Below are 25,925 nucleotides of genomic sequence, written 5' to 3'. Positions count from 1 at the left end.
TTTTTGTCCATTTTTCCTGATGAGATCCCTTGAAAATGGGGTTTTCCCCTATATGGTCCACAGGGATGGCTATATCTTCTCCAATTTTCATCCGATTCTCAAGCGGAGTACCTTAATCAATTTCTGGATCGATTTGCCACTATTTTGCATCAAAATCTAGAGACAAAATATTTTTTAAATTTTTTGTCCATTTTTCGTGATGAGATCCCTTGAAAATGGGGTTTTCCCCTATATGGTCCACAGGGATGGCTATATCTTCCCTAATTTTCATCCGATTCTCAAGCGGAGTACCTTAATCGATTTCTGGATCGATTTGCCATCATTCTGCATCAAAATCCTGAGACAAAATATTTTTTAAATTTTTTGTCCATTTTTCCTGATGAGATCCCTTGAAAATGGGGTTTTCTCCTATAGGGTCCACAGGGATGGCTATATCTTCTCCAATTCTTATCCGATTCTCAAGCGGAGTACCTTAATCGATTTCTGGATCGATTTGCCACCATTCTGCATTAAAATCCTGAGACAAAATATTTTTTAGAATTTTTGTTTTCCCCTCCATGGCCCCTTTAATCCTCTTGATAATCCTTTATCTGTATACATCATTTTCTGTATTTTATTGTCCATATGTTTTGTTTTAATTTATAAAGTTAAATTTATATTACCTTCTTGCATGTTAGAATATTAAAATAATAGTTTTTAAAAAATACCATTAATGAAATAAGTTTTTAAAAACAGTATTTCTCAATAGCCGTTAGTATGACCATCAAGGGATGGTATTTTGGGATTTTCGAGACGAACGGTCTTGCAGCCCAGACGCACGTGTTTTGAAAACGTTTACAATTAATTGCGATTCAGCCTCCATTGCCCTCAGTGAAGCAACAAGCCGAGAGGTTGCATTTAATTAAATTCCTATTGAAACTCCAAAGAAACTAACTTCAAAATGGTAAGTTACCGCATCCAAAGCCGTGTCAAGTGGAAAACTCAAAGTATATTTCCTTTGCAGACCGAAGAAGTGAACCCCAAGGCATTCCCGCTGGCCGATGCCCAACTGACGGCCAAAATCATGAACTTGCTGCAGCAGGCCCTAAACTACAACCAGCTGCGCAAGGGCGCCAACGAGGCCACCAAGACTCTGAATCGTGGTTTGGCCGACATCGTTGTCCTGGCCGGCGACACCGAGCCCATTGAGATCCTTCTCCACCTCCCGCTGCTATGCGAGGACAAGAACGTGCCCTATGTGTTTGTGCGCTCCAAGCAGGCTCTGGGACGCGCCTGTGGAGTCTCGCGTCCAATTGTCGCCTGCTCGGTGACCACCAACGAGGGCAGCCAGCTCAAGTCTCAGATCACCTCGATCCAGCAGGAGATTGAGAGACTGCTAGTCTAAGATTATAGCATAAGTGAATAAGTACAAAGTCAAATAAATCTGTATTTTTCAAATTAAAATTTAATTCAATGGCACATGTTTTTATTATGGGGCTATTTCATAGGCACCGGAAATACTAAAAAAAATACCGAATGTGCCGACGATCAGCTGTTCCAGCCGATAGTGTTGGTTGGAAATCGCAGCCGATGAAGGAAAATAATTGTATTTAGGCTGCCAAGGTATATTAAAGGGTGGTAATAGTTTATTTATTAAGTATAAATTATTTAATCCCATATTTAATTTACCTTTAGTAACTTTTCATTCATTTTTCCGAAGCAGTAATCCAAATTTTGGCTTGAAAACCACCAGGTGCCTACCACTGCCATCCGTGTGAATGCCACTTGTCTGCCGCACAATTGCACGATTCCACAAATTTGGAAACTGTCCGACCCGTAACCCCCAATGACAACGATGCATCGCAGCCCCAGCTTAAGAAGGCAATCTCTGGCTGGGCGTAAGTGACAAGCGGCAATCGAAGCACTCGATTCGGTAGCAATCAAATCAAAAACCAAATCCTGACCAGCAACTCGACGGGATGAAGCTGCTGGGCAAATACGTGGACAAGGGCATGCAGGGGTGAGTGAATAACAAAGGCAATGACCCTCCAATTCAACCTCCTTTGTCTATTGCAGCAATGTGACCCTGATGCCAGAGGAGTCGGAGGACATGTGGCATGCTTATAATCTGATCTCTGAAGGCGACAGCGTGCGCAGTACCACCATTCGCAAGGTGCAGAACGAGACGGCCACCGGCTCCTCCACCAGCAATCGTGTGCGAACCACCCTAACCATCGCCGTGGAGAGCATCGACTTCGATACCCAAGCATGTGTGCTCCGGCTGAAGGGCCGCAACATAGAGGAGAACCAGTACGTCAAGATGGGGGCCTACCACACGCTGGACCTCGAGTTGAACCGTAAGTTTGAGCTGCGCAAGCCGGAATGGGACACCATCGCTCTTGAGCGTATCGAAATGGCATGCGATCCCACCCACTCTGCCGACGTGGCTGCTGTGGTGATGCAGGAGGGATTGGCCCATGTCTGCCTCATCACGGCAAGCATGACTCTAGTGCGTAGCAAGATTGAGGTCTCCATACCGCGCAAACGAAAGGGCAGTGTCCAGCAGCACGAAAAGGGTCTGGCCAAGTTCTACGAGCAAGTGATGCAGAGTATTCTGCGGCACGTCAACTTCGATGTGGTGAAGTGCGTGCTCATAGCTTCTCCGGGATTCGTGAGGGACCAGTTCTACGACTATATGTTCCAGCAGGCTGTCAAGATGGATTACAAGCTCCTTCTGGACAACAAGAGCAAGTTTATGCTAGTCCACGCCTCCTCAGGATTCAAGCACTCGCTGAAGGGTGAGCTACCATTTAATCCTTTCTATTTATATACTAATCTCTTGCTTTGGTTTTGCAGAGGTCCTCCAAGATCCGGCTGTGGTATCCAAAATGTCGGACACAAAGGCCGCCGGTGAGGTCAAGGCTCTGGAAACGTTCTACATGATGCTTCAGTGCGAGCCCGCCAAAGCTTTCTACGGCAAGAAACACGTCCTCCGCGCCTCCGAATCGCAAGCCATCGAAACGCTGCTCATCTCGGACAACCTCTTTAGGTGAGTTCCAGTCGGGTGAGCACCCGTCAAGCTTAATCAACCACAAAGATCAAGAGCATGATCGTAGTTACTTTTGAGTAGCCTTCAACTTGAGTAAGTTACGTGAGAGTGTCTCTGGTAGGTGTCTCATGGAGGACACTTTATCACTTGCTTTCTTTGAAGATGAGAGAGTGGAGGTACTTTTGGAGTACGGAAATGGGGTTATTAAATTTATGAAAGCTTGTTTTTTAAATTTATAGGCCTTCGTTTAAGAAAATCTATTGAAAATGTAGATAAAAAGATTGTATTGATACTTATAGGCCAATAATAGGGATTTGGAGGCATCTAAAGATCTTTTAAAGATAGGTAGTACACTGTCATATATTATATTATATTATATTTGAGAATAGATTCGGTAGAGGATCTAGAAATTGATAAAAGATTCAAAAAAAGGTTAATTTAGATGTTTTAATGCAGATTGGTAGACCATTATACCATAAATCATTAAGGATTCATCGCTTAACTATCGAATAACTTCGTAAACTATTCAAGAACAATGTGTTTCATTATTAATATTTATTTTTTATGAGTTTCATTACAATATAGAAAGTTAAATGCTTATGATCCTCTACTTCTGAATGACTCTAGAGGAGCGCCAAGATGTGTATCCCCCTTGGACTCCATTAGCCTTAGATGATCTCTTATTCTTCCGCTCCGAGCTCCAAGCTCTTGACAATTTTACGCATTTAGCCATTTAAAGAAAGCACGTTTGGACATTAATCTGTTGGCCCCATGGCGACGTGCTCACGATCAAGGTTGCCCCAATGTCTCCGCACCATTTTTGGATGCCCGTCTGTTCGGTTCGGTTCTGGTCTCTTTCCAGTACAGCTCTCCTTTGTTTACGTTTTAATGAGCCGTAGAAATTCCATTTAGAAATCTTTTCGTATGCTAACTGCGTGGCAGGGCAATAAAATTAAAATTAAGTGTTCTGGGTTCTCTTTACTTAGAATTTAGTGTACTTATGGTACTAGGCAAAAGGTATTTTATTTTAGCACATTTAATCAGTCCGCTTAGGTATCTTACCCCCACTAGAAGTCCCCCCCCTCTCTCTGGTTGTGGTATCAAAAATTGTTCAGATCGCAAGTGGCCAGCGTTATCGTCGTTGTGGGTCTTGTGGCTCTCGACTCGCCATTATCGCGACATTTTTTATTGCTGTGGATGCGGAAGAAACGGTGGAGTCTAAGTTAGTAAGAGCTTTGATTTGGATTCTCTGACAGACTCACCGCCTTCTCTGCATTTCGTTCCACTGGTTCTTCAGGTGCTTCTGCTGGTATACTGGGTCCTCCGCCAGGTCCTCCTCCCGGCTCCTCATTAGCAGGCGCTTGAAGCAGTCATCGAGTGTCTCCCGCAGGGGCAGCAGGCGGTGGGGCGAGGCTGGAGGCGAGGCGGGCATCTTCTTGGAGTCCACTTGCCGGAGAGACTCGCACGTGGTGGCGTCGGGCCACTGATGAACGGGGTGACCCAGCTCCGAGATGGTGTAGTCGGGCTGTCTGGTGAGCATCGCGGATCGAATTATTTCAATTGAATGGGACTCGTTGGTGTTAAGTGGCCGGCACTTGAGCTCTGGAACTGGAGTGGAGAGTCAAGTGATGTTTGGATAAATAACTTCAGATCTTCAGAGATTTTTTATAATTGGAACCGAACTAGTTTATGGGTCTATTAATGGCCTTTCCTTCTTTTTTCTTTAGATTCTCCGGAATTCGGTCTGCCCCTCACCCATTTAATCCATATCCGTAGCCCCTCAATGTCGCATTTCGAGCTTGATTCGCGTTTTTTTTTCTGCTTTTGGGGGTCTTTTTATATAGCTTTTTGTTCGCCAGACGGGTTTCGATTAGCAACTGATGTAAATAAGCTGGCTGTGCACTATATAGAATATATCTTTGAGCAATATATCCCAACAATTAGAACCCCCAACCGTTTCTTGTGCTAATTATTAAAAATCGCTGTGGGCGAGAGATAGGGCAATAGAAACAAAAAATAAAAATATAAAAAAAATATTTAATTTAATCGTTCCGTTTATGGATGGCTCGCCACTCTTGTTCTTCATTATTATGGTATTACGTCTCTCCGGGTTCTGTCTCCCAATGGATTCCATCCACGCCATGTGTGGTGATCCACTTATCAAGTTCTTCAAGCTTTTGGCGCTTTTCCTTCGCGGTTTTCCCACCCAGACCCCATGTCTCATGCTCTCAGGCTTATGGATTTTTGTTTTTCACATGCCACTCGTGTGTCCAACCAGTTTTTCTTGTCTTTTGCCTCAAAAACGTGCCCCCTTTAGACGGTTGTAGTTGCTATTGTTGTCACAGCTGGCACATATAAGCAATTGTTTATATTTTTATTCGTTCATAACTCTAGATCGTGAAAGCCAATGGCCAGAAGTGAAAGGGCTTGGCGATATTGATACCCTTAATGGGAGAGTTAACTGAATACTACCTCTATGAATCACTGTTGTAGGATCTTGAAGCGGAATTTTTATGATTTTGGGGCTCGGTTGGCAATCAATGAGTTGGCTGTTTCAAAATCTCAAGGCGTTGTCTTAAAGGTTATAAATGTTGTCTTTAAAAAGAGGTTTTGCAATTTTAATTAAACCATATCCAAGTTCGTGTTTTCCCATGTTTAAATTGCCAATTTTAATGGCCACTTACTGGTATCTTTCACTCACTTTCCTACCCCACCTACCACTTGGGCCCAGACCCATGAAAAGTCATGGCTCTTTTCGGCTAGACGTGACGGGACCTCGTGCACGCTAATTCCATTATAACAATTGATTCCATTGTGCAATCATTGTCACGCAGCTATGTACATCAGCAACAACATCACCACAAAAATCAGTAGCAACATCCAGAGCTGCAGGTACAACAATGGCTCGCAGCTTGCGGTTAACGGATGAGTAAAAAAATGCACACACAGGTAGCAGATAAAATTGTATCTGTTGCCGATGTATCTGCATTGCTCTCCGCTGACTCAACAGTTGGGGGAAAAAAATCAAAACCCTAAACTAAGCCGTCATATGGATGAGGGATTTTAGAGATTCTGTTTGCATTAGACAGCAATTTTTGTCCTACGGGGGGACTGCAAACTGAAAACTTTCACTTTGAGATACAAACGCACCTGAGTATCTTTTAAAATCGTGTTTTATTTGCACTTTTCTTTAGCTTTTTGTTGATGGTTTCTGGTTTTTAAGGGACTGGGAATGGAGGCCTTTTTCTTTTCTCTCGAGGGTCTTAGCACCAATTTTTCTTTTCGCGTGGCAGTCTCCGGTTTGTTTCGGTTTTGGTTTTAGTTTCTCGATAGCTTGATGGCTCGATGTGCCCCGCAAGAAAGCCGCTTTTCGACTAATTCTTCGCTCCGAAGACAGTCTTCTCTTTCTTGCTCTGCACGTGCTGTGGAACGTATGTACAGTGGGCGTTAATTGAATATGTTCTTGGGGGTAATCACATAGAACTTTTGGGTAGAAGTTGTAATATTATCTTGTTAATGTTATTTTTTCTGGAAAATATCATCTTTAATTCTTAGAAATAAAATAAATATGAAATAAATCTAGTTTCTTTAACAATTATGTAGGGATTATTATAATATTGTGGTTATGATCATCAGGGCTAAAATTTTACTAATTTTTGTCGAATAATATGTTTGGTAGATACTTTGTCCATAAAAATAAAATAAATGGGAAAAAATATAGATCAGTGGTCGGAAGGGCTTTATTCCAAGAGGCATAGGTAATGTCTCTGTCGAAAATATAGATTCTTAAATCTGTGGTAATGGTTTTAATAATCAAGACCTTGTAAATTCCATATCTTTTATATATTTTGACTAGTATCTTAAACAGAGCATAATTATAATTTTCATAAAATTTATTAATATTTATTTTATTTTATTATTATTTTTATTTTATTTATTATTATTTTTTATTTTATTTATTTTATTAATACATTTATTAATAATGAAGAACTATATATGTATCTTGTTCTTCTACAAACCTATCCCCACCTCCATCAAAATAAACCTATTTAATTACCCTGCACTGTACAATACAATCCACAGAGTACTCTTCACGATCTCAGCTCCTATATACTTCAGCTCTCACTCTCTCTTAACAAATAAAAAGCGGTTTGTTGTCGTCAATAAAAATGATAATTGAAATTGAATTTTTTCTTTCACTTGATGCTTTTTTTTCTTAATTTTTCTTCATCAAGAATGTGCTTTTTTTTACCTGAATATCCATGTCTGGGGTGTTTGAACTGTCTACTTAAAGATACTTTCATTACTCGCTTCTAGTGACTTGAAGTTCTTTAGGTTTAAGTTTATTTAAAAGTGAAATTAAGTATAATTTTATTTCTCTGGAATGGGTGAAGGGTGAACCCTCTAGTTCCAGTTAAACTTGACACCTTATTCAGTGGGGTTTATGCCTGTCACGTGCCTCTGTTGAGTACCCCGAGCTATGAGTCCGGCTGTGGAATGCGAATGTGCAATTGATACGATTACCTATTCATATCCGTATGAGTATGATTTATGGACATATTAATATCGATTTGTAGTGCTGCCTTGTATTTATACTTTGAGTTTCCCCACTTACCTCTTACAGATGTCAGGACGTTAATCTCAGGAAGGAGTACGTGAATCTGGTGGAATCGGTTCGTGATGCTGGCGGCGAGGTGAAGATCTTCTCAAGCATGCACATCTCCGGAGAACGTAAGTTGAAGAGCTCCAGCCCAGTATATCCCTCTAGAAATGACTCACTTTGGGGAATTGAAAGAAACTTCTTAATAGAGTTAATTGGCTGCCCTTCTAGAGCTACTTTGAATTCAAATATTAGATCTTCTAAAAACAAGATGATTTAAAGAAACCTAGAACTTGATAGAACCACACCATGACTCATTTTTGAAGAGAGTTCGCTCCTTTCAAGACAAGAATAGACCATCTCCAGTGGAGAAGTCTTGCCACACACTTGTTCCACCTTTTGGCCAGTTCTATGCTCGATTTGAACCCCTGCCTTCCCCTGTCTAAATGACCTCGTTAAAAATTCTATTTTTAATTCCATCGCTGCAATATTTTTCATATACACATAGAGGTATACTCATGCCAGCAGATGCGTGTTTCATGGAGGGGTCTCCCGCATTACAAAGTCCATTACCCAGATGAGCCAAAAACATCATCAAAGTGCATTGAAAGGCTGCCAAATAGTTGGCTACTTTCGCTTTCATTTTTTAAAATTAATTAATTAAAATTGCACTTTGCATATTGCGAATATTTTCGGGGTGTAAAAGACTTAAAGACTTTAAATAGCCGCCCATCTAAGTGACTCACGAGATGCAGTTCTGGTTGTCTGGTTGGCAAGACTTTAGTTTTTTCGGCTCGAAAATGGGTCGCCAGAGGACCCGAAATAGAACCCCCCATACCATTGTCCATTCTTATCTCTTCAATGAGACCCGCAAGTACTTTAATCATCATGAAAATTATATAAAATTATAACCAGAGTCTTGTGTAAACAAAAGATAAGCGAATTCTTGCATTAATCTCTGGCTCTGAATATTAAGTGCCTATTCTGAAGTTCACTCTGTGAGTTCTCTGGGTGAGTCATGGCCTAGAACAACTGGTGAGCCTTGGAATTGGACAGCAGAAACGCCCACAACCCGGGGGCACCGTGTTGCAGTCGATGGGCTTGCACTTTTGCCATTGACTTGTATTTCAAGTTTCTCAGACTAGTTTCTCTAAACAATTCTATTCTAATATCGTTACAGAACTGGCTCAGCTGACTGGAATTGCGGCTATCCTGCGGTTTCCGATGCCCGAGCTGGAGGACAGCGACGACGAGGAGGACGAGGATGGTGCCGCGGGCGGTGGCGATAGCGATAGCGACTAGAATGAAATTATAGGATCTAATAACAGCGATAAAATGGATGGAATCTTGGCATTTTGTTAAAGGAAATATATATATGACTTAGGACCCAATATACAAGTAGACTAATAGGAACCACGACAGACTTGGACAGCGTCAGGGCTTTTATATTTTACGTAGAACTAATTCGATACGATATACACAACAACAAACAACCATTATTTAAGTTAGTTTGTGGCTGAGGAGTCTAGCTATTTTTTAGTCACAGTCCCCACCATATTATATAATCGTGTTCAATCGAGTGGCCACAATTTTGATAGCGTTGATGATAACTAATTGATTGATTTATACCCGAAAGCGACTTTTCCATCGCTGTTGACAGCTGAGTTTAAAGTTGTAGATTATTTTATAGAAGATCCTCTACAAATCGATTATTTTTCAAAAATATAAATTATACAAAACTATGTTCTATAATTACTTTCTCCAGATAACCTCATAGTTTTAAAATTTTTCCTTTAAATGCAATACCCTAGCCTACTCTATAAATTATTTGAAGACCTTCTAAATGTTCTAATTATGTAAAATATACAATAAATTTCCAAAAGTGCTGAACAATATCCGAAAAGACTTTCATTAAGTTTCATTATTTATTTGATTTTAACCCTAAAACAAGACACTTAACCCCCTAATCCGCCTCCAGCTCACTTGCTCAGCTTGGAGGCCTTGGCGGCAGCAGCAGCCGCCTCCTTGCGGGCCGCTCGCTTGGCTGTCTTGCGCGCCTCCTTCTCGCCGGCCTCGAAGGTGCGTCGCTTCTTCCGCAGCAGCCACTCCTCCTTCTCCTTGGTCTGCTTCTCGCGGATGAGCTTGCGGAAGAGGTTGCGGTGGCGGGGCTTCACCATGCGCGCCTGCAGACGGTGCTCGTCCACCTCGGCCTTGTGCAACTGCCGCTTGTTGACCTTGTGCACCTTGCCCGATTGCACGGACATCTTTTGCTTCTCCTCCTGCAAGCGCTTAGCCTGCTCGTCCAGTTCCTCTTCTTCTTCATCCTCTTCATCGTCTTCTTCCTCTTCATCCTCCTCATCGGGATCTTCCTCGTCCTCGTTGACGCCATCGGGCCCGCCGTACTTCTTGTACTCGGCGGTTTCCTGTTGGTAGGCCAGTTGTAGCTGGGCATCGAGCAGCTCCTGGTCCACAGCCTCCTCCTCTTCCGGAGCGGCTTCCTCCTCGGAATCATCGTCGCTTTGCTCTGAAGAGGGAAACAAATATTAATATGGATGAGGAATACCCAGGAGAGCTAACATACCATGTGTTTCGATCAGGGAAGGATCGTGCAGGGCCTTCTCCTCGGGCGGGATGTACGTGTCCCTCTTGGAATCCACGAATGGCGACAAATGGGGCGGCAGCTTCTCGCCTATGAAGTACTTGTTGGTTGGAAGCAACTGACGTCGGTTCACGCAGTCGAATAGCCACTGGGGCTGGATGTAGTCCCTCGAGATGTATTGCGTTGCCAGGCTGGGGCGGTCCACGATTTGATGGGTGATGGTCTCATCGCTTTCATCAAAAGTGGAGCCTGGAAAAATGGACGAGTCCCAGGACACCTTGCCACCGAAGGATTTGATGAGAATGACCAAAGGCTCACGGGGCACCTCGCGGTTGATGAAGAACTTCAGGCCCTTGAAGAGCGTACGCAGGCGGGCCACTTCCTGGGCCTCCTGTTTCATTTTTATGATGCGCTTGGAGTCGCCATCCTGTTCCAGGAGCTCCATGTCGATGTCCAACTCCTCCTCGTCTTCCTGCACCTTGTCCGTGCGCAACAGGTCAAAGTTGAGCGCTGCGATACGGTCGGACACGAAACTGCTCTCGTCCTTGAGAGTATCTTCGTTGTCCTGGAGCATGTTGGTCGGAAACTGTGGTGGATAGGCCAGATTCAAGCCGTGGAACAGACGGAAGTTGGTGAAGCCCAGCATAATGGTGTAGAACTCCACGAAGATCGACATCACCTTGAAGTCAACCTCCTGGCGCGACTGGGGCTTGAATGGGTAGTAATGTGGGACGATCCAGGTGACCTTCTGGCCCTTGATCTCTGCCTGGAAGTAGTAGCCCTTGATGGAGATGAACACCTTGCGTAGGGATTTAGAAGCGATCACATAGTGCAGGAACTCAACAGTCAATCGGCGGCAAAGATTGGACTGCTCTCGGGGAATCAAGTGCAGCGAGGGAAAGGTGCTGAACAGGAAGAGCAGAGTCAGGCAGTCGTCCAGATCCTTCAGGGCGTCTATGAAGGTGGGGTAGCGCTCCTTGACGATGTGATCTAGCTTGATTTCGGGAAAGAGGGCCAGGCGACGCTTCAAGTTGCGGAAATCCTTGATGGCACGATCGCGGTTACTTTTCTTGGCAAAAATCTGCAAAGAACGTGGCGTGGATTTTAGATACAAGGTTGTAGTTGGCCGGAAAATGTTAAAGAGAAACCCACCTTGTAGTCACGCAGAGTCCAGACAATCTGTTCATGCAGCAGGAAACGAATATCCTTGGTGTGGTACAAAACTCTGATCTCGGAGGAGCCCTTTTGAGCTCTGCGCCGGTGCTTGGGCTCCCTGGGATAAACGCCCTTTAAGATGCACAGCCTCCGGAAGTCGTTCAGGGAGAGCTGAAGCTTCCTGAGAGCTGCTCGTCGACTAATATACTGTGTGGCCTCGCCGGATTCGTACTTTAATTAAATTTAAAAACATTATTAGATGGTATTCTTTCTAAAGCGCAGTTAGGGATAACCCTACAAATTTATAGGGGACTCTAACTTGGTGTATAGCTTAAACGCTTACCTTCTTGGGACGCCTCATTCTGTTGGATTAGGGTAAATGCACTTTTGGAAATCTTTTCAAGGAAAATCTGCTTCAAACAGATTTTTAAAAAGAAAAACACGCTGGTGACCAAAACACACGTTTTTTGTGCAGTATTGGCAAGCGCGAAGGGAATTCAATTTTGTGTGTTGGAAAACACAAACATTTAAATCTGAAGTATCGATATATCGATAGGCACTACCTGGTGCGACCAGACTTACCCAGAAAAGTAACCGCTTTTTAAATTCGGTTTATTTTTAATTCTTTTTATTAGGTGTTAAAAAATATTTAAAACGGCCTTAAGATTCAAAACATACTTCCCTTTGCCATTGGATAACTCATTTTATTGAATCTGTTTTTATTGTTTTTTATAGGTATTGTATTGAGAAAATAACATACAGTCTAAGTTTGTTGTATTATATAATATTCGTTATATATTAGTTAGTTTGAACATTAACTTCGTTTTTTGTTTTTCGCAGCCTGCTTACTGCAGTTGCTTTTCGTTTTCGTTTCTTGGTTGATAACAAAAGTTTATTAAACGGCCATATTTTCGTTTGCTGCGGCTCTTCTATAACTCTGCTATATAACGGTATTCGATCCGCTGTAAACTTTCGTGTGTCCTTGTGTTCGTGTGCTGTCGCCTGCTCGGACAATGTCCTTGCACTTTCAAAGCCTTGTTAACGGTTCAATGTATATGTAATTATGTATCTGAGTGTGTGTGGTTTGTTGTATATTTCACCTAAATAACTAGTTAACATTTCGGTTTATTCTCTATAGCTTCTTTTTGATTTACACAAGTGTCGTTCGATCTGTTCACGTTAGCTGCTCTGTTCAGCTCCTTACCAGTTTGCCATCCCCTAAAATGCTTTTATATAACTTCATATAACTCTTGTTTCATAAATATCTTGAGTGCCAGCCATATATGTTTGCATGTATTGTTTGAAATTGACTATATATTTGATTTTCCTTTACTCCAAGCCCGCTTTTGATGACCTCTGTTAACTAATGAGTTTATTGTTTTACCAGTTTTTTTTTTGTTTATTTGATAGTAGGTCGTTGTGGTTTGGGAATCAAATGACTGCGCGTGTCTGGGTATTCTTTTTGTATAAAATCTAAATGTCGTTAACTAGACGTACTCGTATAAAGTAAATAACTCGCTGTATTGCATCTTTTTTTTTAATGTATTTGTCATATATTCCCCATACTGGGATGGTAAGGGGACTGGGATCTTTGACGAAGGAAAGATAACTCCTATTGATGACCTAAAGCAACGTAATGGGTACCATATCTTTAGAACGGGATGAGTAACGTAACCGACATTTTTCATGACCATCTGTTATTTTTGTTCTTTGTGACTATCGAATTATTCATATAAATCATTTGTACAATCTTATGTGCTAGAAGCGTATCAGTTGTTAAAATTAATGTCTGTTATTATAATTCTCTCAATGTTCGCTATTAAAATTACGTTCCCGTCAGTACTAATTACATGCCCATTGTCGATCGGTCCGCTATTTATTTACCTCGACAAAATAAATAAAAACACACTCGATAAGTTAAATTTAAGAGTACAACGATCCAAACTGAACAACAAAAAATCTTTTGGTGGGTAATGATAATTGTATTACACACGACGGCTATATTCTCACACGCTATATATCCGATCTGGTCCATCGGCTGGCATTACAAATAAAAAACGCATCCGGTTTATACACTTATAAATTTGAATACGCTATAAAATCTTTAAATTAGTCTACCAATATGTTAACTATTACTTTTTACTGGATTCGTTTATCAAATTTGCTTCGTTATCGTTATCGTTATCGGTAGCAATGTCGTTAATTGGTAATCGTTTGGTTTCCACACTTCAACAAAAATCGAAAACAAATCGAAGCTAACTGACAATTTATTGTTTGCTGTGTTTCATTTGTCTTTACAACGGACGCAACTTGAAACGGTCTCTAAATAGTGTATAATCGAATATAGGTATTGTATACATTGCATTTTCACGAGTTCTATTTATATTTTTTCGTTATTGTATTGAGTATTTAAAAAAAGTAATCCACTTGCAGTTTTTTTTGAGAGTACGCGTATCTCACAGACACTCTATATATGTATATACTGGCTTATAAAAGTTAATAAATATCCGTGTGTATATAAGTGTGTTCCATATACGGTTTAGATCTAGTTGGTAGATTATTTAAAGCTGAAATTAATGATTATGTGTTTGTTCGTTATGCGGTATTTCGGTAACCGGTTATCGGTAATTCTTGTTCAAGACGATTGTTATAGGTGATTGATTGACTTGAGAGCGTGATTTGAATGGCCAGATCTCTAGAAATGCTTTCGAATGGTCTGTGTTTGTGTTTGCTAATTTTATTTAAAAAACATCGAACATCGAATATACAAACATGCCAATTACGGTTAAATAATCGATTGGTTATACTTACGGTTCATTTTTCTGCAAACTCAAAATTTGGTTTGAGGCACAAAATTAGCAAACACCAAATTTAGTTTTTTTTTTTTTTTGTTATTTTACTTTTTTCTTTAATTTCAAACAATGATTTTTATTTTCATAGTTAAATATTTCATAAAGTATATATAGCATTACTATATCTTTCGATTTGGTTTGTTCTGTTTCGTTTTTATCGTTATTATTATTATTTCATTCTTTCCTTACATTTCGTTTATGTTTTTTTTATGAACGCTTTTGCTAATGTTTCAACAATTTTTTTGTGTTTTTGTTTCACTTTTACTTTTTACGCAATTATTCAACTTGTTAAAAATCTATAACCATAACAATTTCATATATATATATATCATATATATATTTGTATATATATATTTCTTGTATATATTTCTTCTTATTTACTTTGCTTTAAAGCGAGACTACGGCCACTCGACATTTGGTGTGGTGTATGTGCGTTTTTGTTTGCAAATGACTTTCGGGTGGGATGGCTAGAGTATAGTATGTGGGCTTAGGTGGCAAATGAAATACGGTCTATTGAGATTTATTTCCATTTTTGGATGCTATTATTCGTATGGAAAATGTGGGTGTTATTGGGGTGAGAGAGAGGTTAAGGTTAGAGTTCGATCCTGTGCGGAAGTGGGTCCTACGCTGTAATTTGTATGTTATCGATAGACTCTATAGTATAGAGGGAAAAGTGATCGCGATATGTTCGAATGCGTGTGTGATAGTTGGTGTGTGAGTGAAGAAAATCTTTAGTACAAGTAATTGCTGGGTGTCCTTTTCGTTAGGTTCTAATAAGATGTAATTAAGTATGAGTGTTTTGTTTGAATTATTTTTTTGCTTTTTATATAATAAATATGATTTTGTTTTAAAGTTAATTTGGAAGATATTTTTTTTTTTGGGTTTTCTATTCGATTTAGTTTTTGTATTTAGTTAAACATACAGCTTGTATAAAAGTTTAAGTTAATTTGTTGTTTGTTCTTGGAAGTTGTCTCTGTTAAAGCCTGGCGACCGAGGCAATCCTACTTTTGAGAAGTGAGCTTGCTAGTTATCGATATCGATGGACTAAAGTCAACAATTTCGTGTGGAGAGCAACCCTGGTTTGAATCTTGGGAGTTATCATATTTTAGGAAGAAAATAATTAAAAATTATTATTGTTAAGGTAACAAGTTTTGAAAAAAGATATATTTTATAGTTAACTCTCCACACTGACTAGAGGTTTCAATGGGCTATAAAACGGATTTAGTATGGGGACTGGCGAATGACCTTATGTAAGCCTCTATCGAGTATTATACAATGTCTCAGTATCTTTTTCCCTGACTCTATCCTCGTTGCCATTTCCTATATATGTTTGTATTTCTTTTGGCTTCGGGCGCCATTTTTCCATCTTTTCCGCTGTAGTTGTGACTCTGGTCTGTCCATATTCTATATGCATATTTAATATTATTTTTATCCATTTATTTATTTATATATATTTATATCTTTGTGCAATCGAATGCACTGCACCCATGGGGTGTAAGAGCAGCCACTTAGTTACGTTATTTCTGCACTTGAATCTGCATTCAGTAAGTAAAGTACGCATATATAATTATTTCCGATGGCTTCCACCACATGCATTGGAACTGCTGGCCTGGCTGAGCTTGCTTGGCTTCTGGAGCTGCTTCAATGTACAGTTATTATATTTCGATTTCTGCCATTTAATTATAGTGAAATGCACGGTATCATACATGTTATCGTATGTATATAGGGTGTACAGATACATGTATGCTCATATATGTATATAGCGTGATGCTCCTTTAATTCACTGCTAATAAAAATTATTGCTTTCTGTTCTATGTCTGTGCGAGTGTGTCCTTGTGTGGGTATCTGTATTAGTATTGTATCCGTGTGTGTGTCTGTTGTATCTGTATCTGTATGTGTTGTTGTTGTTGTTCTGTCATTTCCTTAACTTCATTGCGAGCCATATGCAAACGTTTTGGATATCCGTTAGATACATTGCCTACTTAATTATAGTTGCATATATATATTTATGTATATATAGTAATTTATCTTCTGTTATATATAAAATATATATGTATGTATATATTTGGGTGTATATATGTATGCGTTTAATGTTAAATTATTTGGTTTTTATTCATCGTTTCGTCAACATTTGCATCATTTTCTATGCAGTTTTTACGGCCACTTGGTATTACGAGTTTAGGGTTTTAGTTTAGAAAAAATGTTACGTACCTTTCTAAATAAAGAGAGCAAGTTGATTTTGTTTCATATTTCGTTAAATATCGTCTTATATGTCATTTATATATAAATACGTTTAATATGCTCGTATATATGTACTTGGGACTTCATTAAGCAAAAAGTATATGAAATTAGTTTGGTTTCGTATTTCGTATTTGGTTTTTTCTTAAAGTTTTTAATAATTTTTTTCCCGCCTTTTGGTAGGTTTGGTTTTTGTTTTTGGATTTGAAATAGTCTATAATAAATATGGTTTCAATTGAAAGTTAAATTTAACACTCTGCTCCATCCATTAGACTCAATGGAGAATTAGAATTAGGGCAATAAGTACGCAAATTATCACTTAATCAATATAGGTCAATATATAGTATGCCATGTAAGTGTGCGTGTGAGTTGGTATATAAGTATTATGTATTATAAGTCGTTAAACTAGATAGAGTTTAGATAGGCTCTGGATAAAGCTTTAAGGAGAAATCTTGGTAGAGCACGCAAATAAAGGCTTTGCAAAACTTCTAGCACAGTTCGCTCGATTGGATTCTTCTGGATTTCAGTTTCTTTAATTTATTCGGATCATCGTATCGTATCATATCCTATCGTATCGTATATTTAGGGTGCTATTGTGCCAAGATATACATATACATAGATTTGTAGATACATACATGCCCCTCTTGTTCCTATTTTTTTAGTTTTTAGTTAAAACCCAAACGCTAGGTAGATAGTTAGTATGTTTTTTGGTTGGTTTTCTTTGCTTGATTGGGAAGCCATTGATCGTGTTCCTTCTTTCGCTCTAAAGTTGTACTAGGTCATAGGTCATAGATAGATACGATAGAGTTGGGACCAAAGTTAATAGAGTATAGAGTATAGAGAGGATAAGGAGAGGGGCTGCTTGCATTAAAAAGCTGCTGCTAAACACTTTAAAGTAAATGTCTTTCGAAAAAGAAACGCTGCCACTAACTAACTCGCATTTTGTTAACGTTAAGTTTTCATCGTCTTTGTTATTATTTTGTATCAGTATTCAGTATTCAGTATCTTTATCGTTATCGTTATCGTTTTCGCTTTCGCCATTTTGTTCGTGTAGCTGTGAATTGTGTGAGTGTGTATCTGTGAGTGACTGCGTGTATGCGTGGATTTGTCGGTTTAACAATTCGATTATTTAGCTTTAGTCCACAGTTAATTAATTTGTTATTCATTCATTAATTTGCTTGTATATAGTTTAGCTAATTGGATGTAAGATAGAGACTTGCCACCAGAGCACGTATCTGTGTATCCGTCTCTGCATTCTCATTCGCATCTGTTTCCGTTTCCGGTTATGGCATCCATGATCGGTCAATCGGTAACTGTTGCCTGTTTTTGTCTTTGCCCTTGATCCTTACACAGGACAAGTGATCAGATCGTATTCGAACATCAGCGACACGGCGACAAAGACAAAATACAACAGAAACATGGTGAAGCCCAACCCCTTGTTCATGCGCCAGCGGAAGCAGGCGATCGATAGCACCACGAACACGAGCATCATAAACAAGATGGTTATGGAGCAAACCATGCCCACCGAGTTCACCTCCACTGGTGCCCCATAGATAATGCCGTAGAGCAGCCATGGGATCGGCAAGCTGTCGAAAAGGGATGGGTTATAATTCGGGACATCGAATGGAATTTCGATTAAAGGATATGGCGCGATGCCACTACTCACCCCACGGTCACGTCGAATATGTTGCTGCCCACGGAACTGGACACGGCCATGTCGCCGAATCCTTTGCGTGCCACAATCACCGAGGTAATCAAGTCCGGAATGGATGTACCTGCTGCCAGGAAGGTCAGGCCCATGACCTATTCAAAAAAAAGGAAGCAAAAAGACCCGGCATACGGGCTTAATCAGCGGGGCGGGAGCAAGTAGTCCACATAAAGAAATAATTCTTCTCATGTCTCTAGATTATTTTATTTTTTGGGAGTGGGAGATTTCCCCTAGACCATTTTCATATTTTATTTAAAACCCAAAATAAACTTAAAAATGTAATTAAAACTTCCAAAGATTATAAATTTAATGAATATTTTATTAAAAGTGTACCTCGGGCGGAATGCGCGCTGTGTCCCCGGCCACGTTGGCCCACCAGACCATCAGGTAGGAGAAGGCCGCTATCCACACAATGGATCCGATGAAGGTGACCGGAAAGAAGCGCTTGCCGCGGGGCGTCCGCGTGTCGGGCAGTGTGAGCCACATGGGCACCAGGAGCGGGGCCACCAGGACGTAGGTGAGCCGCTTTCGGGCCGTGTCCGGCCAGGCCATGCTCAGTGGTTCCGGCTCATCCTCGATTTCTGGCGCCTATTCAGTTCGTTGGATTGGATTTTTTCGTTTTCGGTGTTGTTTTTTTTTTTGGGTAAAGGGAGAGAGGATTCGATTAAAGGACTTGGACCGAACTGTGCTGAAGTCTGTTAGTAGTTATTAGCCGTAGTATATGGGTACGAGTATATATATAATATTGAATATATAATACGGAATTTGTTGTATAAAATATATAGTAAAAATTTGGGTGTGAGTGAGAGAGAGTGGTGGAACGGATTCGAACGGAGCGGAGGACGCTCCAAAGTGGTTGAAGGTGGTTGATTGATTTCTGGTCGGGAGTCTGAGGTGGAATGCTTTCTGAGCCATGTTTACAGATGGGCATGAGTTGGTACAGGATAACATATTGTATTGATTCTTGTTTTCTTTTTTTTTTTTAAATTTTTATTTGTTTTTTTCATATTTTGGTTGGAAATTTGAGACGAAAATGCAGTTTATTTTGGGGTTTCGGATTTGTAGATTTGCAGATTCCCCGGTGAGGCACTCACAGACAGGCGTTTAGAGCTTGCTTGGCGTGGGTTCAGAGCGGGTGGTAATACTTAGTGTACTGGTGGTGGTGATTCGAGTTCAAAAGGGGGTCGTGGGCCAGGTGGTTGGGTGGTTGGGTGCACTTACGTTCTATCGGGGCTACAATTACGTTACGATACTGATTTGCGCTGAGATAGATGGTTAGACTTAAAACGTGCAGAGATACAGTTCTATCAGCATCGCAAGTACAGTGGTACTACAGTGGTGCATTGGTACAGTGGGCATGCTCAAGTTATGCAAGACAGTAGGTCTTGCAAGTGCAACAACACACAGACACAGTCTACAAAGTCGATCAAAGTCGTGAACGAAAGTAGAAAGTAAAACTGATTAAAAGATCTAAGATTTATTTTAAGATGTATTAACTACAAGTGTGCAAGTTTTTCTCAGTGTAACTATCATTAGCGTGGGTGCCGATTGTCTGACGCTTGCAACAAAAATTTGATATGCCGTCTACAATCCACGCTCTTGGACTGGCCTGGTCTGGTCTGGGCATTATTGTAGCACAGATAGTCGGGTTAGTCATTGGATATTTTTACAATTAATCATTTTCCAATTAAAAATATGTAATTTTTATAAGGACCAGTACCAATAAGCGTTCATGTTCGACTTGCATGTATTTTTTTTTTTGGTCTGATATTTATTTCATTATTAGTTGATAAAAAAAAAACAACAAAAGAACACACTTTATTTGTTCACGATATAGTATTATTAAATGTCGTTTAAAATTATAAAGACTGAATGCAATATATAGAAGAGCGAAGATAGATAGATATAGAGAGAAAGATAGATAGAGAGAGATCGATAAAAATTGTTCATGAAACTAACTTTGATGCTAAATTTGCGTGTCTGAATTTTGACCCTCTGCTCAATCCAGCTAGGACGTCGACCACTCAACGATGGCTTTGGGTTGGTTATTCAAGATACATTATACATTTATGTGACAAGTATTTTGGGAGAAGAGTACACATTTATAAGAATATATATATAGAGATTTATTGTTTAGTTATATGGTATTTGACCAACTTCTGCGGCCAACTTCTCACACAATCAGGTCAGTTACGAAAATAAAACATTTTGTTAAAACTTAAGTTGTTGGACAAAAATTTGAAGATTTTACTTTTTGAAATAGGGAGTGTTTTTGGGAAATAGACAGAAAGATAGTTTTGGAGTAGAAGACTGTTCACAATGTGTAGAAGAAGTGTCGGGGAATCGGGGGGTTATACATAACAAACATATACGGAGTGGGATTTATTTTTAAAAACACAGTTAATTTATTTAGTAGGATTTAGTTTTTTTTCCAATTTTTATTTTGATTTTTTTTTTGAGCTAGACCCAAGTCGGAAAATTCGGTTTCTAGCGGCCCTCAGAGGCCAGCCATGTTGTGTCAGATTGTGAGTCGAATTCAAAATAAGGTGGCAGTAATTTTTGGGCGAGTCAGAGCCTCAGAATTTTGTTTCAGGTTTGCTTTGTGATCTTTGCATAAATTAAGAAAGATAATAAACATAAAAAAATATTCATTATTAACAAACTAGGAAGCAATAAGCGGATCGGCTAGCCGAAATTTGAATGCTCTTGCAGATGGAAGATGGATGAGAGATAGGTTCTATAGGTTCTTTAAGTAACCCTTTTTTTATTTTAAAATTAATTTAGAGACTAAATTATTATCATAATACATGACGGAATACTTTGACCTTCTGCAAGAGTCATTTGAATGAAGGAAATAGGTAATGCAATTCCACTAATACTGCTTCTGCTGCTGCATTAATGGGGGGCCTTAGCCGGGAGGTGCTTGAGCCAATGCATAAGAATGTTCGCCTTAAAAAAAAATACCAATATGATTACGATACGCGTTGTACAATTTGCGAGCACACACGCTGCGACCGTGTTTTTTTTATATCTTTTGATTTTGACTCGAGTGGGTGTGGAGGAGCTGTGTGTGTTAAAGGCGCAGCTATTTTGCATTGAAATGACTGCATTGCACATTAGTGAAATATGAATGGAAATAATAATATGCGAGGCGCTACAAACGACTCTATTTCCCCTCGGAATACGCGGATGTTACGAGAGGATGGGGTTTTTATGGATGAAATTTTTTCTTGTCAAGGCTATTTGGTAGTACAATTAATAAAATAAAGTAAAGACACAAAGCAAATGAGTTCCAAATGGGTAATACGGTATAAACGAGTATGCAAAAAATTTCACTATTCCGAATTAGCTCTTTTTTTTTTATTCTGGGGCAAGACAAAACACACACAGAGAAATAGATAGATAGATAGATAGATAGTTTTTTATAGAAATAGATGGATGTGGATATGAAGATACTCTGGAAGTCAGAGAAAGAGATAAACATACGCAAATGAAAAGGAAGTTGTGTGTGAAAGAGTTGGGGGAAAAGACTTGTGTGAGAGAGACAGAGTTGTGGGTGGTTGGGTGGAATGGGGATGGGCGGAAAGTGGGCGTGGATCAGATATATGGAAAACAGAGTTGAGAGACAAATCGTTGTTTAGTTTAAGTCAAAGAAGTAAACCAAAATCCACTTAAAAGTCACACATGAACGTTGCATAAACACACAGACAGATCCTTTCGATATAAAATTATTCTAATTTTTTTTTTAAATATCACTGGCTTGACTTACAGCCTAGACACATTTTCATAAACCGTCCAAAAACAATGGGAAAACACACCAAAAATATTGGAAGGTAGGAGGTTTACATCAAAACATATAGTTGTGTGGTTGGTTGGTTGGGTTTGGGAGTAAAAAACACACCGATTTTCAGTTTAGAATCAGTTCAAACGTTGCATCAATCAGGAAACCAATCAGATCAGCTCAATCAATTAGCAATCGATAGGAAAGCATGCCAAACAGCTAGAAATTTTTTCAAAAATACAATAGTGTGTATAGAATTTGGTAGGTCGCTTGAACTGGTCGCTAAACCCTGTCTGGTTTAAAAGGGAGTACATCAAAATAGCACAAATATTTTTTTTAGATTTTTATTCAAATTGGGATATGAATTTATGGGATTTACGACAATTATTAATGAACTTAAGCACTTCCGTTTAATTGGGATTACACTTAAATGGGTCGAGTTTCTGGTTTGTCGCAAAATGAAAGCTAAATTTCGATTTACGATATCATCCGTTTATATATATAGATTTTTATTTTTCAATTGCTTGTATGAAGAATGCAGCGCATTGTGTGTGACACAATCAATCAGTTTTCAACAGAAAAAAAATACTCAAAAATTAAATATAAAAATAATAAAGTTTGGAAAACCATAAATCATGCCTAAGAAAATTATTATTCATTATCATCACATCGTACAGGTGTAAGAAGAATGGAGGGATATAGAGGCGATCAGGACCACTTACCGAGTCGAGCGTGGTGTCGATGTTGCCGTTGGGTCGGTCGGCGAGGGTGGTCTCCTTGAGGTTGATCTTGACGTGATTGGCCGCCGAGGTGGTGGCGCCACCGCGCTGCGGCTTCGTGGCATCCAGCAGGACTTTCAGGGAGGCGATGGCGTGCAGCTGAGTCGCCTTCTCGTCAACTTTGCCTGGAACATCATCTTTGTAATTGTAATTGTGTGTCGTATTTTTTTTGTCGATGTTTTTTTATTTTTTGGTGTGTGTGTTTCGATAAATAATGCAGTGTTTATTGTTTTTTTGTTTGTTTTGTTGGGTTTGTTGGTACACAAAACACGTGAGTATTGGTGGTGGATTGTGGTTGTTGTGTTTTTTGGTTTTGTTTTATGTTGCAAGTAGCGGTGTGATTATTGTTGTCGTTGTAATACGTGATCGGTATAACGGTATTCGATTTTCGATATTTCGATATTTCGGCACACAACGAATTGAGTTTTTTGAACGCAAAATCCAAGTGTTTTTTTTTTGATTTATTTTGATATTTTTTTGGTATAGATATTTTTTATTTTTGCGAAAAATTAAACGAAAAAAAGAAGAAAAAGAAAGAATAAAATTGCATCGATTAAAATGAGAAATAAACGAATTAACCCAGTTACGAGTTTCAGGTTCAGATTTAGATTTAGTTTCGTTCTTAGAGCATTTAATTTACAAACAAATTTAAAACCCGGCCCGAAGGGCTACGGGTCAAAATCGGGGATTGGATTGGATCGTTCATATACGCAAATATATGTCTATATGTATATTGAAAATATTTTATACAAAATGTTGATGTCAGTTGCGAAAACAGCATTTGGAGGTTGCTAGAGTAGGTCGATAGTTTTTTGTTTCAGCTAGGGGATATATAGTATAGTAGTCTAGTCTATATAGATTATAGATAATAGATTGTAGAGGATATGACAGAGTATGACAGAGAGTATGGATCAGAAGAGAGCGGGAAGCAGAGCCAGCAGAGGGGGGGGGATGGAAGGTTTTGAAGCCGACTAAGACTACAACTAGAACTATTTAGTAGCTAGGACTATACTAGAAGATCACTACAGATATTTACCGTGTCAGAGTCTCATGGGTAATTGGAACTTTTGTCTCAGAATCGATCCGATTCGATTTTAATTGAGTGTGAACTTGTGTTTTGCACTAGGAGCTGATTAAATATTTTTTTCTTTTTTTTTTACTTTAGAATCTGATTAAAGATGGTCGTTTTTTTTGGGGATCGGACGGGGTTTTTCGTTTGGGTTTGATAGTCATTTTTTTATAGTGTTGTCAATGCGGCATGAAGTTCTCTTTAATGGTATACATTTCTCTATCAGGGGGATCGTCTGGAGAGACGGCTAAATTTTGGAAAGACCCCTTCTAGCATTTCTCTAGCTATATACATATACATATGTGTGTATATATGTACACGATTCCGATTGGTCTTAGATCTAGGCTTAGCTTACGTTTCTATAGATCGCATGTGTGTGTCATAGTGGGTGTATATGGATAGCGATTAGGAATTATTTTTCTTTTGATTTCAATACAGACCTAGAGTTGAAACATGCTCATACAGAGAACTGAGCAAAAGCACGACTAATATTGGCTTGCTGGGAATTGCTATTTTGGATCACTAATTAATCGATCGAGATCATTGCCAACGTTCTTGGTTCTTGGAATGATTTCCGGCCGTCTTGGCCGGATTTCCACCTCGGCCCAGGCCCCAAAAACACAATTCCCATGCAACCAACGAGCATAACGAGTTGAATGACATAAAAGAAACGCATATGTAAACTCAATGTTTATAATGACGAACATTCCAGTGACAAAAAGCGATCCGACCTATGCAAAAAACTACCTGAAACAAGCCCGACTAGTCGCACATGCAGCCGGAGCTTGTTAATTGTTTAAATAATTTTTCAATCGAATGTAGATGGATGGGTGTGAGTGAGTGTTCTCGAGACGAGATTAGTCTCAAGCCCGATGTTGAGCCCCCCAAGAAAAGCAGCATTGCTGCGAGCCAATTGTACTAGTTGCTAACTAATTACATTTTCAATTACAATTACGATAATGATTACGTTTAACACATACAACATTAAAAACGCATAGTTAATAACTATTTACACAATAAATTGTTTTGTTTTTGCTTTTTGTTTTTGTCACGCGTCAAACTCAACTCAATCCAGCAGCCAATTGCACAGGTACTGTCTGTTATTAAATCAACTAATATATATATCTCTCTGATATACTGAGTTGGCTTTTATTGAGACACAGTACGTATGCCATTGAACTGGACGCACAAACTCTAGGAATTTATGATAATTTCTCTATGCTAGATATATAACGCATATGTATATATATATATATAAGTTAAGATATTTGTAATATGTAACTCCAAACTGACATTGAACAACATAAAATATTTTCGTTATTTTTGTGAACATTTTTTGTTTGTTTTTTTTTTCTGCTATTTTCTTTTTTAATGTTTTATTATTTTTGGTATCACTGTTGGCAACAAAATAAAAAGCAAAGCCCAAGAAATAAACTTAAAATAGCATATTCTGTAAAGCAATAGCAACTGAAGGCGAAAGAACAAACACCTGACTGCTAGCTTCTAACAAAATTATTTAAAAAGTGTAATTTAGGACTAAACATTTTAGAATTAACAGACTATCGTTAAAGGTAGAGCCTCATTATCGAATCGTTTAGTAGTTGAGGTAGGCACACGAATTCTAACACTTCGCACCTGCGAACCTTGGCGAGCACGCCCCTGAGTTGTTGAATTCCGATTCGTTTAGTCCGCTGTGGGCCATTGCCGTGGCAACGACACTGACGCCTATATATATTCCATACATATTCATGGACAGACAGACACAGAACGACAACCGAGTGCCGAATCCATACAAAATCAATGGTCGAAAGTGATTGGAGACATTGAAAAACTAAAGAATCTGTCTGTTGGGGCCACCAAAATAATAATATCGCGATGACCTTTCCTACTCGGGCCCTCCCCGAAGTCAGAAGGGTTAAAGCTGTCATTTGCCCTTGCTCTGACACTTTCTATTTACTAATTTCTGTCTCATTCTATTTTTTTTTTTTTGGTTTAGTTTCAGTCGACGCTACGTCTGGGCCTGGCGTGCTAATTAGGTAAGTGGCTCCAAGGTCGCCATTAAAAAAGTGAACCAAAAGCTAAAAAGGAAACCATGGCGAAAACCCAAAAAGCCAAA

At 39.3% G+C, this 25,925-nt stretch overlaps 5 protein-coding genes across 15 annotated transcripts in view; 2 read left to right on the top strand and 3 right to left on the bottom strand.

The window, feature by feature from the left end:
- Positions 1-787: 787 nt before the first annotated feature.
- Positions 788-1,453, top strand: hoip (NHP2-like protein 1 hoip). The gene is made up of 2 exons (XM_017250142.3): positions 788-943; positions 1,004-1,453. Exons 1-2 carry the CDS (start codon positions 941-943, stop codon positions 1,382-1,384), a joined length of 384 nt encoding a protein of 127 aa, XP_017105631.1. The 5' UTR covers positions 788-940; the 3' UTR covers positions 1,385-1,453.
- Positions 1,454-1,741: 288 nt separating this feature from the next.
- On the top strand, positions 1,742-9,523 carry pelo (protein pelota). The gene is made up of 5 exons (XM_017250141.3): positions 1,742-1,999; positions 2,056-2,777; positions 2,836-3,028; positions 7,653-7,759; positions 8,809-9,523. The coding sequence occupies exons 1-5, from the start codon at positions 1,959-1,961 to the stop codon at positions 8,928-8,930; spliced, it is 1,185 nt and encodes a 394-aa protein (XP_017105630.2). The 5' UTR covers positions 1,742-1,958; the 3' UTR covers positions 8,931-9,523.
- On the bottom strand, positions 4,088-4,568 carry LOC108131311 (uncharacterized). Its single transcript, XM_017250143.3, has 2 exons — positions 4,291-4,568; positions 4,088-4,219 (listed from the first exon to the last, which is right to left on the bottom strand). The coding sequence occupies exons 1-2, from the start codon at positions 4,566-4,568 to the stop codon at positions 4,129-4,131; spliced, it is 369 nt and encodes a 122-aa protein (XP_017105632.2). The 3' UTR covers positions 4,088-4,128.
- An 11-nt stretch (positions 9,524-9,534) lies between the features above and the next one.
- Positions 9,535-11,883, bottom strand: LOC108131308 (pescadillo homolog). The gene is made up of 4 exons (XM_017250140.3): positions 11,726-11,883; positions 11,380-11,613; positions 10,210-11,308; positions 9,535-10,152 (listed from the first exon to the last, which is right to left on the bottom strand). Exons 1-4 carry the CDS (start codon positions 11,741-11,743, stop codon positions 9,608-9,610), a joined length of 1,896 nt encoding a protein of 631 aa, XP_017105629.2. The 5' UTR covers positions 11,744-11,883; the 3' UTR covers positions 9,535-9,607.
- Positions 11,884-12,096: 213 nt separating this feature from the next.
- The window catches only part of Nckx30C (solute carrier family 24 member Nckx30C), a 35,162-nt gene continuing 21,333 nt past the window's right edge, over positions 12,097-25,925 (bottom strand). For 5 of the 11 annotated variants that reach the window (XM_017249975.3, XM_017249972.3, XM_017249973.3 and 2 more), the window contains 5 exons: positions 22,684-22,877; positions 20,140-20,214; positions 18,514-18,768; positions 18,139-18,275; positions 12,097-18,058 (listed from right to left, as the gene is read on the bottom strand). In XM_017249975.3, the coding sequence (XP_017105464.3) occupies positions 17,818-18,058; positions 18,139-18,275; positions 18,514-18,768; positions 20,140-20,214; positions 22,684-22,877 (902 nt within the window). In that variant the 3' untranslated portion in view covers positions 12,097-17,817. Of the gene's footprint in view, positions 18,059-18,138; positions 18,276-18,513; positions 18,769-20,139; positions 20,215-22,683; positions 22,878-25,925 lie in introns of those variants that run through there. The other 6 variants (XM_017249981.3, XM_070277222.1, XM_017249977.3 and 3 more) reach the window with 5 other exon arrangements.

Source organism: Drosophila bipectinata, chromosome 2L (assembly GCF_030179905.1).
Source record: "Drosophila bipectinata strain 14024-0381.07 chromosome 2L, DbipHiC1v2, whole genome shotgun sequence".
In the NCBI taxonomy this organism is placed as follows: domain Eukaryota; kingdom Metazoa; phylum Arthropoda; class Insecta; order Diptera; family Drosophilidae; genus Drosophila; species Drosophila bipectinata.
This window is presented reverse-complemented; position numbering and strand designations above follow the sequence as displayed.